At 37.3% G+C, this 11,250-nt stretch overlaps 1 protein-coding gene and 1 long non-coding RNA gene across 2 annotated transcripts; one reads left to right on the plus strand and one right to left on the minus strand.

The window, feature by feature from the left end:
* Positions 1 to 216: 216 nt before the first annotated feature.
* Positions 217 to 2,914, minus strand: LOC147280416 (DUF2996 family protein). Its single transcript, XM_086250718.1, has 5 exons — positions 2,679 to 2,914; positions 1,089 to 1,164; positions 797 to 972; positions 629 to 701; positions 217 to 535 (listed from the first exon to the last, which is right to left on the minus strand). Exons 1-5 carry the CDS (start codon positions 2,781 to 2,783, stop codon positions 381 to 383), a joined length of 585 nt encoding a protein of 194 aa, XP_086106844.1. The 5' UTR covers positions 2,784 to 2,914; the 3' UTR covers positions 217 to 380.
* A 5,355-nt stretch (positions 2,915 to 8,269) lies between these two features.
* LOC147280417 (uncharacterized) lies at positions 8,270 to 9,881 on the plus strand. The gene is made up of 4 exons (XR_015123597.1): positions 8,270 to 8,341; positions 8,429 to 8,474; positions 8,922 to 9,005; positions 9,599 to 9,881. It is a non-coding gene; the product is annotated as an uncharacterized LOC147280417 (long non-coding RNA).
* Positions 9,882 to 11,250: the final 1,369 nt, after the last annotated feature.

Raw genomic sequence — 11,250 nt, forward strand, 5'->3', positions numbered from 1 at the left:
AGTAACTGAGAACAAGGGAGTGGTATATGGAAAGGATGAAGTAATGAAAGTGGAAGTCATTGCTAGTAGTAACGACTTGTCACAATCCATTGGTTCATATAGAATCCCTCCGATAAAATAAGTTAAAATCAATCTTTTAACGAAAGTAAAATCAAATTTGTCACGAAGGCTTCATTTATTCATTTTTTTAGAAGATCTAGTGAAGCAAATAAGCCATGGAGAATACCCAAGAAGTAAAATTGTGTATGTCAATGACAGAATTAGATATTAACATTGTGTTCCTTCATCAACAAGAATTTAAATCATAGTCATTGAGCAAATGAAAAACATTGATTGATTGCTTTACAACATTGGGAATGGATCTAGAAAACTTGTCGAGTTTAGTCTTTCCAGACAGGAATGATTCCTTGAGCTGCCAAACGCTTTTCAACCCAAAAGACAATGTGTTTTGCCGTGATTCTCTTCTCATCAATGAGAAAAGGCTCGACAGTGCTCGCTCCTGAACCATAGGAAGACAGAGAAAATCCTTTTGGACCTGCACATTTTTCCAAGCACACAAGTAACATCAATGATTTTCGTTTTGTCTAATTGTGCACTGTAAAACATAAATAACCATCACAAGACATACCTGTGAGAACTCCATTGGGAAAGAAGGCCCAAAACGAATACGGATTGCCCTTCTTTACAAAATAACCTTCCAGCTATATTTCATTTTCAATCAAACCAGAGCATCAATAGAAATAATTGGCTTTTAGGTTATGCATTATGCTACAGTATAGACAGATAGATAGCTAACCCTGTTGTCTACAAAAGATAGCTCAATATCAGAGAGATCATCTTGAGCTTCAAGTATTGCTGTCAGTGCAGGGATAACATCCTCCTCCATCATTAGAGGCAGTGGCTTGGCTGGAGCTTTGGGCTTTCCTGGAGATGCTTTTTGAGCTGTTTTCACCTCCTTTGTATCAGCAGCAACTAGTACGTAAAAAGGGAGAAAATGATTTCACTTTTTACAATTGCTGCTGTATAATCTGTCAGATAATCAGAGGGTAATGAATCCCTGCCATAGATTGTGAAACAGCGCAACTTACCAGTGGAAGTAGATGATTCTTGCACAGCAGAGCAGGCAAAATTTCTTTGAGATGTTACCAGTTTACTTACCATGTGCTGCTCAAGCAGATGAAAACAGAATATGAGAAAAACGGTATCTAAGCTTTCATCATGTGGTAAGTCCAATAATAGTACCTCATGACTCGTACCAGATACTTTTCTTTTGGCTGACTCATACTAGATATTTGAAACCTACATGATGTTGTTGCTTCCTTTTTGTTGGGGTTGTGGTAATAAAAACAAGTTGTCCCAAAGTTAAGGCTGGGAACAAGGCTAAGGTTGTTGATATGATGAGTGTGGTATCAGATGATTCAGAATTATATGTGGATGCACTTTCAATTACATCTTGCACTGGTTAGCCTTTGGATGGTTAGCAAGGGAAAGCCAGGGTTGTGCAACGGAAAGACTTTCAATAATCAACCAGGGATTCAACGATGGATCTACTACCGTAGAGTCCTTTGGGATGATAGAGTTCAAGGTTGCTACAAGGGGTCAACAGTTGTACAAACTACAAACCTATGAAATTTGAGTTGAGTATGAGAGATGCACTAACGTTGGGCATTCAAAATGCATTCAATGATCATTTGGATAACATGCTTGCAACTGCAAACCTTTTGAGGAGCTTCAAAAGGTTGAGATATGCTGAAGATGTTCGAAATTTTTGTCGAGTTCCAAGATTGAAGATATCTTTCTTGGTGGGGATTGTAGCCCTAATTAGTGTGCTTTGGTGTAGAGAAGTACGGAATAGAGTGAGCAACCCACAAAGAGATTGGAAATGGTGTATTTGGGGTTTTACATTAGATTTATGTGGTTCAGAGCCCATGGCTTCATTTATTTGTCTGCTCTGTTGAATTGATTATAGGGCACGTATACACACATTACATTTAATTTGTTTGAATGATTAAGGAAAAATGAAATTTAGAATTGCATAACATAGATATTTGAGCAAAATTTGTTAGAATCTAATTCATTGCATAACTTGAAAACACTTTTTTCCTTTCCCTATTTTTCTTTTGGTGCTGGGGGGGGGGGGGGGGGGGGGGGGGACAAAACCCAAGAAACGAAGCCTACACAGACCCTACAAAGATCCTCGTACAGGAAGCAGCCCGCATTTTTCAGGACGTTTATTCAAATCTCTACAACCAAAGTTAAGCCATAACCAAAGCATCAGCAACATAATTGTTCTTCCTTTCCCTCATTTGAGGTTCAGGGTTTAGGGTACAAAAGGCCCCCTAAATCTCCCATTCCTAGGAATATAAAACCCGCCACTATACCAGTGACCAATATCAGGAATATTTGGGTAAACTAGGGTGGGTTTTTTCATATAATCCTGAACAAAACAGCACGGACTTCATATCTCATTTTCTGTTCTTTTTTTTTCCCTACATTTTCTCAAAAACGAAACACCCCATTTGGAGACATTAAATGGTGTAAAAACATATAGTACTCAAAAAATTTAACAGAAAAAATTTCATTCATAATTTAACAGAAACTGAATTTAATAAATAAAAATAAAAAAAATTGATTTTTTCGTAGTATGAGGCTATGTTATCGAAGGAGGAGATGCATACCAAAACCAAAGTGCCATTTTGAGTAAGAAATGAAGAGGAAAATGAGGGAAAACTTGAAACTGTAACTGCGGCTCCTCCTCCTCTTAGCGTTATTGCCATTTGCATTTCTCAAAGAGACTGAATTTCGAATGATGCTGTGCGCCTCCGAGTACAATCTATATTTGCTTTTCCCTTCTATTTACTCATCATAGAAAGAAGAGAGAAACTGAGCACGGACAAAGCCCATGACCAAATGGAGATCTTTCTGGTCCACACGGTGTTTCGGTCGGTATGTGCCATTCATTTTTCTTCATGGCGTGCAATTCATTTTAGGGAAATTTAAGGGGCAAATTTTTCATACATTATTTTTAGGCATAAATTCAATTTAGACACATAACTATATATGCTATTTCAATGGGGTCCACGAACTTTCAAATATTTCAAATATATACCTGATTTATTATGTAAATTGAAAAATGAAATTCCGTCCATCAATTTATTGAGAGATCAGTTAAATGTCAGTTTGCCTTTTGCTAATGGGGATTAATTGGCGACATGGCACCAGCTCAGCATACATTTCCTGCCAAATGAGCAACACATGTCCACTTGACACAGGCCCACACACTCATCACCTCTTTCCCGCTCGTCGAATGCTCTCCTGACCATTTAGTCTCCAAAAAAAATCACGTTTTCTCCCAAATTCGAATATAAATCTCTCACTTGTATTCAACGAATGAGAAAGAGATGATGAGTTTGTGGACCCGTGTCAGGGGTTAGGTGGACCTGTGTCGCTCATTTGGCGGGAAATGAGCGACACGGGTCCACCTAACCCCTGACACAAGCCCACAAACTATCTCTCTATTATTATTAAATTGTGGGCCCGTGTCGCTCATTTGGCGGGAAATGTTTGCTGAGATAGCGCCATGTCGCCAATTAATCTCGGTCAGCAAAAGCCAAGTTGTCATTTAACTGATCTCTCAACGAATCAATGGACATAAATTCATTTTTCAATTTAGATAATAGATCGGGTGTATATTTGAAATATTTTAAATTTCATGGACCTCGTTGAAATAGCTTATATAGTTATGTGTCTAAATTGAATTTATGCCTTATTTTTACTAGCCTCTCGACTATTGGCTCTTTTATTAGGTATATGTTAGAATACGTTTTTAGAAAAATTAGAGTTTAGTCATTCTGATAATTTTTATTTGAAAAAAATCATACGACTTTTTTTTTTTTTTTAAATAAAGCCTTTGTTTTTTTCTAAATAAAGTTCTTTTAACCAAGGAGTAAAATTTCGGTTTCGAGGAAATTTCGATTAAAATTTCGATTTCGACAAAATTAGACAAAAATGATAGAAATTGCTATTAAAATACGAAAATTTTGAATGAAACTTAACCATATGTTTATTAAACATATTATATACTATATTGATAAAAAATATTGAAGAAACCAAATTATATAATAGGTTTCATGTGATATAAGATAAATATAATGTGCGCTAGAGACAAATACTGTTAAATAAAATTAGTATAATGAATAAATGAAATTAGTATATTCTTTATACTCTATAATATATATACTAACCCTAATATTAAACCCTATATACTCTATATTTTTTAGGATATGAACCATATGATATAAGATGTATAAGATATTAGGATTTAGGCCCTTTAGGGTATTTTTAATTATTTTGTATATAGAAATATATTAATATTTTGGGTTTACAAAACAACTAAACTAAATCCCAAAAGAACCAAACGAAACCCCAAATCCTTCTTTTTCTTTCCAATTATCCAAAGGTCCCAAACTCCAATCAACTCTAAAGCCTTTTTTTTTTTTCTTCTCTTTTCTTCCTCTTTTTTTTTTTTTTTTTTTTTTTTTTTCTTTTCTTGCTTTTCCTTTTAAGATCCAAAACTTAATCTTCTTAATGTTGTTGGTTCCACTTCCAAGAAACAGATGTTCGTTGGTTAATCAAAAGCCAAATTATTTTGTTATATAAATTTACAACAAGTCAACACTGTGGCAATCTTATCACTTTAGCCTATTGTGAGAGGCTGAGAACTGTACCCTATTCATATATAATATAACAATCAAAGTTTTCATTTTCTCCTTCAGTCCTTCCTCTGTTCATTGCCCAGACCTTACTGTAGGGTAAGTTTTTTTTTTCTTTCCTTCATTTTTCCTCTTTGCCCGTGATTCTCTCTCGTCCTGATCCTCCACAGTTTTCTCTCTCACACCCATCATCTTCCCACCCAGCACCAGCCCCTCCCCCCCGCCTCTCTTCCCCCCAACCCAGCCCATCCCCGACACTTCCCCCCTCATCCAGCCCTTCCCCGCCCCTCTCCCCCTAAACCCAGCCCCTTCCAACCCATCTCCCCCTAAACCCAACCCCTCCCCGCCCCTCTCCCCCCAAACCCAGCCCCTCCCCGCTTCCCCTAAACCCAGTAAATAAAACTCGAAATTTCGCCAAATTCGTGGAAATTTCGCGAAATGTCCGAAATTTCGCCGAAAGAATTACGAAATATAGTGGGGTATTGATAAAATCTCGGTGACTCAAAAAAACGAAATTTCATTCCTTGCTCTTAACCATTGTCTTGTTAAAAAAATATGTCATTATTTTTTTAGGGTGTTGACCTCATACCTTCTTAGGGTATAGAATGAGGTTTGTGGAAACTGCATGTTAGGTTTTAACTCTAGAAGTTTGGAATAAGTCCAAAATTTCAGAGTTAAAATCTAATATAAAGCCGACAAATTAGCGTTTGAGTAAAAGTAAAAATGCACTACCGAATACTCGAAAATGGCCGCCAAGCGCTCGACACCTAGTATGTGTGAAAAAAAAAACTAATGGACTAATATTATGTAACATAGAATGATTACAATATTATTGAACTTTAGTTAGAATTTTAAAAGTCATAAGACTTTAATCAATAAATTATAAAATTAAAGAACCCCATGAAAGTCTTCCTATTATCTTTACTAATAAATTTTGTTTTTTAATTTAATTCTTAAATTCAATTGGTCAAATGATTTCTATTTATAATAAATTACTTTCAAGTTTAGTTTTTGAAAGATTTTTAACTGGAAACTTAACCAAATAAAAAATTAACTAGAAACCCAATATATCCGTGTATGCGTGCGCGAAGGGAGAAAACGCACTGTCGAGAGCTCGGCAGATGCAGATGTATCCTACATTTGCATCTGCATATGCACATTTTTAGATTGCAGATGCATCTTTTTAGGCTGCAAATGGAGCTTCTTAGGTTGTACATGACATATTTTAGGCTGTAGATGCATGTTTTTAGGTTACAGATGCATGTTGCAAATGGAGGGAATAGGTTGCAGATGCAAGTTGCATCTGCAATCGCCGAGCGCTTGGCAAGAACCACCAAGCACTCGGTAGACAGTTTAAATTTTTACTTTATTTTTAGGCCGGTTGGGCTGTGGGTTAAATTTCTTTCTTATTTTGGGTTTCTACTTAAAGTACCCATTTATGCACTATCTCTCAATATTTACTCTCGTTCTTTTTATATTGCACAAATGAACATATCCGAACATTGTTTTTGTAGTATAAATTCATTTGTTATTGGTTTTAGTATTTTCTTTAGTTTATACATTTGAAAATACATATTGCCAAAAGTAAGTAAATGAATTAAAAATATCAATATAAACTCATGATAATAAGTGTACGACCATTAATAAAGTAAAAATAATCATTAAAATCAATTCAACATAATACATGGAATTATCTACATCCTATACAAAAACTCTTACAACCATCTCTCAAAATATAATACATGGAACTGCCAATGTTCTACAAAATTGGGGTCCTCACCAAATTCTCTTACAATCTTTCACCATCTGGTCGCATATATGTATTGTTAAGAAGGATGAACACATTACTAATGTAAAAACAAATGAGTTACATAATAAATGTTGCCTGTTGATTGTTATTTTGTGAAACTAAGGCATAAAGGTAATAGGGTGCCTTAATTTCAAGGTATTGACAACCAAAAAACTTAACTAAAATCACTTTAACACACAAATTTAACTTTCAAGTCACCTTTTAGAAAGACAACCCTAACACAAGCCCAACCCACCCAAAATAAAAACTGAAACTAACATAAGTCCAACCCACCAAAAATTAAAAACTGAAACTAACACAAGCTCAACCTACCCAAAAAAGCTCCAACAGACGCGCTCCAAACTAAAACTACGTCAGAAAACAGAAACTGTAGTCTATGAACTAAAATTGCATTAGAAAACTGAAACTGTAGTATGCGAACTAAATTGCTTTAGAAAATTGAAACTGCAAATGCAAACATATTTTCATTACACTTTGGACAAATATAAGTTTTATATACCAAAGATACTAAGAATTTGAGAAAAGAAACTTCAAAACGAACAAAACTAAACAAAAAAAACCTAAAACTAAACTAAATAAGTTAAGTGACCTAGATGTTACAAAGGTTACCTTATTGTTTCATTTTAACAATAAGTGTACTTGAGGTTTTTTTTTTTTATTGGCCAAGAAGTGTACTTGAGGTTAAGTATGATGCTTGTCATGCATCCTACGTTAATTTATTCAAAGTAATATGTTACTACGTTTTTTCTAAAAACACCCAAAGTTAGCTGCCCATGTTGCTACCCAACACTAAAGACCACTTAGGATAGCTATTATTTAACAGGAAAAAAAAAAGGAAAGGAAAATGCAGCAACTACCACCAGAAAAAACAACAAAACAAAAAATAGACCTTGCCAGCCTCTAGATCGGAGGTTGCTTGTGAGACCCGGAAATTTTCAAATTTATTTTGGGATTTTTCCTTATTTTCTAAAATTTTTACAGAATTTATTTATCGGAAAATCTAATTTTTCCACCTTGAGCTTTAATTGTTTGACCAACTTTGACTAGGGTTTTAACCCAAGTTAGAACTTTAAAAGGTAGTACTTTTACTCACAAACCCAACGGTGCAAGTCTCGTATTATTCCGAGTCTGGGAGATTATTTTATGAATTTCCCAAAATTTCTTTTTCTTTAAAGCATTTTTTTCTTAGTTTGTGGAGCTTGAAATTTTCGAAATTTTTCTAAAAGGCAAATTGGTAATTTGACCTCATAGTTAATTAGTACTAGTCGATACGAGTCCGTAGTATTTTTCGGGGTATTTTTCTGAGTCCCGAGCTATTTTTAATTAATTTTTGAAGTTGGGGAATATATGAAAAAGAAAAATAAAATAGGAAATCACCAGATCGCGCCACGTGGCACGATCTGGAGCATCCATCGCTGCATGGCAGCAAGATCTGATGGCCGCATGTGCAGCCAAGTGTTAGTGCACATGCCACGTGTCACTTCCTCATTGGCCCATTTTGTGACGGTTGACTTGAGTCAACCCAGTCAACTCGGATGAGTCAACCGAGTTGACTCACTCACTCTCCCTATAAATAGTGACGTGAACCCCAGCTGATCTTCATCCCATTTCAGCCGCACGCTTCCCAAGAGAGAGCTTCTCTCTCCTCTCTCCTCCTTTCTCTCTTCTTCAATCTTGTTTTGAGTTTATCTTGAGTTCTGGAGCTCCGATCGACGATCCGATTTCGCCTACGCGATCGTGGCGACGAGCTCTTCAATTCTAGCAGTGTGAAGGCTATGTTTTGGTGAAGTTTTAAAAAAATCATTTCTGAGCTCCATAGGTAATTTCTTGATCCCTGTCGAACTTCTGCTAAAATTTTGTTAAATTAATCTCTTGTTAATTAGATTCTTTTAATCTTGTTACTTAGCAAGTCTATTAGTACCGAGACTCTGCCCGTGGAAAGTCTTCAACAGGTATACCCTCAACCCAGCTTATTTAATCTGCAGTTATTTAAGTTGTGGTTATAGACGAAACGCTGTTTAACTGTTGTTATCAAATGAACTTAATAAATATTGAGGCCATATCAGTGGTAACCAAATAACGTGATGACTAAGGTCAGTCCATGAGCATACAGGCGTTGGGTACTGAGCCAGAGCTCCCTCAGTTTCCCCATGCACTGACCTGGTCACGTTGTAGGTTCATATCTGATCAACCTCCTCGACAATAAATTAAAATAGATATAGAAACCACACGGTCTGACATGACTGTTTGCCTCGGGGTGCAAGGTCATATCGGATTAAGAATTCAGAGAAGCCTAGCAGTTACGCTAGTGCCAAACCTCTGAATTATACCTGGTCTTAACAGACAAGGTCATCGATTTACGTGAAGACCGTTTTTAACACCAGTTGTTGTCAAACTAGGAACTCCAGTTACCTAAAGGAGATCGTTGCGACGTGGCAAATTGTGATTTGTACTCGAAAACAAGCAAAAGCTTTGGACGCTAGGTAGGGGGACAACACACTCTGACTAGTGGATTTCCTGCATGTACTATATAATTAATACTGTGTGATAAAGATGCATGTTTTTGATTGGCATATCTGCTTGGTTTTATTATGATGAGAATGATGACTGTTATGCATATTCTCGTGAGATTGTTATTGTGTTTGACTTGAGAGTGAAATGTCCCTTACGGTAGACCCTGGGTTTCGATCCCCAAAACCTCATGAGGGGTTGTACGGACGGACTGGTCGATTGTCCTTCTTGGGAGGCCAGTCTAGGCGGTATAACCATGAAATGGCCACTTTCGCTACTCTGTCCCGGTCAAATGACTGCAGGACTTTGTTATGTTTTTGTGAGAGGGTAGTTAGCCCTAACGGCTGGTCAACAGGTATGATTCTGAACTTGGGCCCGGAAAACTGTATTTTGAAAATTGTATGAGCATGCTACTCGTTTTACAAAGCTTGACAACTGGTTTGTGTTGTGCATTTGATTTTAAATTATCTCAAACTATTTTTCAAACCTAGCAGGGAGTTCCCTGAGGGGGAGCAATGAACGTATGTGATGCTCACCCCTACATTGTTGTTTTTCTCCCTCTCAGGTGCTGCGCGTGTGGACTTTGACGGCCTCGATTAAGGAGGTGGTGGTGCGGTCTCGAGCTTGTCAACTCCTGTGTTCCTGTTTAGTCAGTATATTTCCTTGGGCAGGTCCTTGGTGTCCTTTTACTATCTTTATATACCCTTAGTCATATCTTGTATATACACTGAGTCCTTGGGTTGTCTACTTTTGAATTATCGAGTCTATATAAACAGTTTCTTTGAAGTTACTCTAAACAATAGTAGCTCCGAGGGTTGGTTTAATTATGAATTAATTATTTCTGAATAAACTTTCCGCTGCAAACGCAAGCACTCTGATCCAACCCATTTTTACTAAACCAAAAGGCTTAACCTATTTTGTGGATATTTGGGAGTATAACACCGGGGGATTGGTTGTTGTAGTCTTAGGTATTCTCAAGATAGGTGCCTCTGTTACGTACCTGGGTTTCGGGGCGTGACATTGCTCACCTCTTCTTTTCTATATGTTTTCTCCTTTAAGTAGTTGTAAGGTTTTGTGCTTCGGCAGTTTCATAAGCTCGTCCTCTTCTTTCTTGAGACTAGTAACTTCCTCTTTTGTTTATAGACCTCTATGTCTTGCATATACTTTTCCTTGTTTTTCATTTCCATCTCTTAAAAATGCTCTCTTTGTTCCTTTATCATGTCTATTCCTCATTTGTGATCATTGCAACCTCCTATATAATCCTAAGTTTATCCTTTCTTTGATGCTTTATGACATGACTAATAGAGCATCAATGAACATTTGATTTTGTCGTAGAGCATTTGAGACAACAATTTGATCAAAGATAGACCAAATCACCAGATGATAACCTTATAAAAAAAACATATTAGAGAGAATAAAGTAGGTGAACATGCGAATCTGGAATAGTATATGTACCTAAGAAAAAATTAATAGAAAAGGCACAAAATGACAGAATGACAAAACGACCTCTAGCCATGCCAACAAAATCCTCAAACAACAGAGGGCATCAAGCATCAGGAGGCTGCTCTAAAATGACTTAACCAAGATCCATTGAGTGCCCAAGGCTAGCAAGCTTGTCAGCCATACAATTCCACTCTCCATTGATATGAAAAAGCCTGCAATCCCAATCATTCCTGTTTGTGGATAAACCCACACCGATCCAATAGCCAATCATGGCTAGACACGTGGCTGGTCAGATCCGACTTCGGAGTTTGACTTTTCAATAGTCAGGCTTTGACCTCCACATCGTCACGCAGCTCGGCACATTCTCTGTCAGCTCAGATCGAATCATCGTGGCGATCCTCCCCTTTGTGCCCAAACCGACCCGAACTGAGGATCTTCCAAAGGATTGAGTGTTCATCTTTCCTTGGTTATCCCAGCTCGGCTCGGCTCGGCTCGGCACTAAGGGGAACATCTTTTCAAACTCTGACCACAGCCAGCTACGGCTTGAAAGGATCACTACCTACTGGATCGGCTCTGTTCGAAAGTCTATGCCCGATCTGATCACGCATGGACTTCATGTGTGCGCATAAGGATATGTGTTCGGGTTGGCTCGACTTCCAACCGCCATTCCAAGGAAGATCACGTTGGGACGAACCGCCATACTTAAAACCTGACAGGATCTTCTGACAGATGAGACTTCCCAGCTCACATTCATGACTATTGAGGCAGTTCACC

This window comes from Dryas octopetala, chromosome 7, assembly GCF_963921425.1.
Source record: "Dryas octopetala chromosome 7, drDryOcto1.1, whole genome shotgun sequence".
In the NCBI taxonomy this organism is placed as follows: Eukaryota; Viridiplantae; Streptophyta; class Magnoliopsida; order Rosales; family Rosaceae; genus Dryas; species Dryas octopetala.

What these genes read in the sequence shown, in the direction of transcription:
- LOC147280416 (XM_086250718.1), bottom strand. Translation starts at nt 2,783, where the DNA reads ATGCAAATGGCAATAACGCTAAGAGGAGGAGGAGCCGCAGTTACAGTT. An exon ending in AAAATGGCACTTTGGTTTTG is followed by an intron (nt 1,165 to 2,678) that starts GTATGCATCTCC and finishes CTGCTTGAGCAG; the next exon opens with CACATGGTAAGTAAACTGGT. An exon ending in TATCTTTTGTAGACAACAGG is followed by an intron (nt 702 to 796) that starts GTTAGCTATCTA and finishes AATGAAATATAG; the next exon opens with CTGGAAGGTTATTTTGTAAA.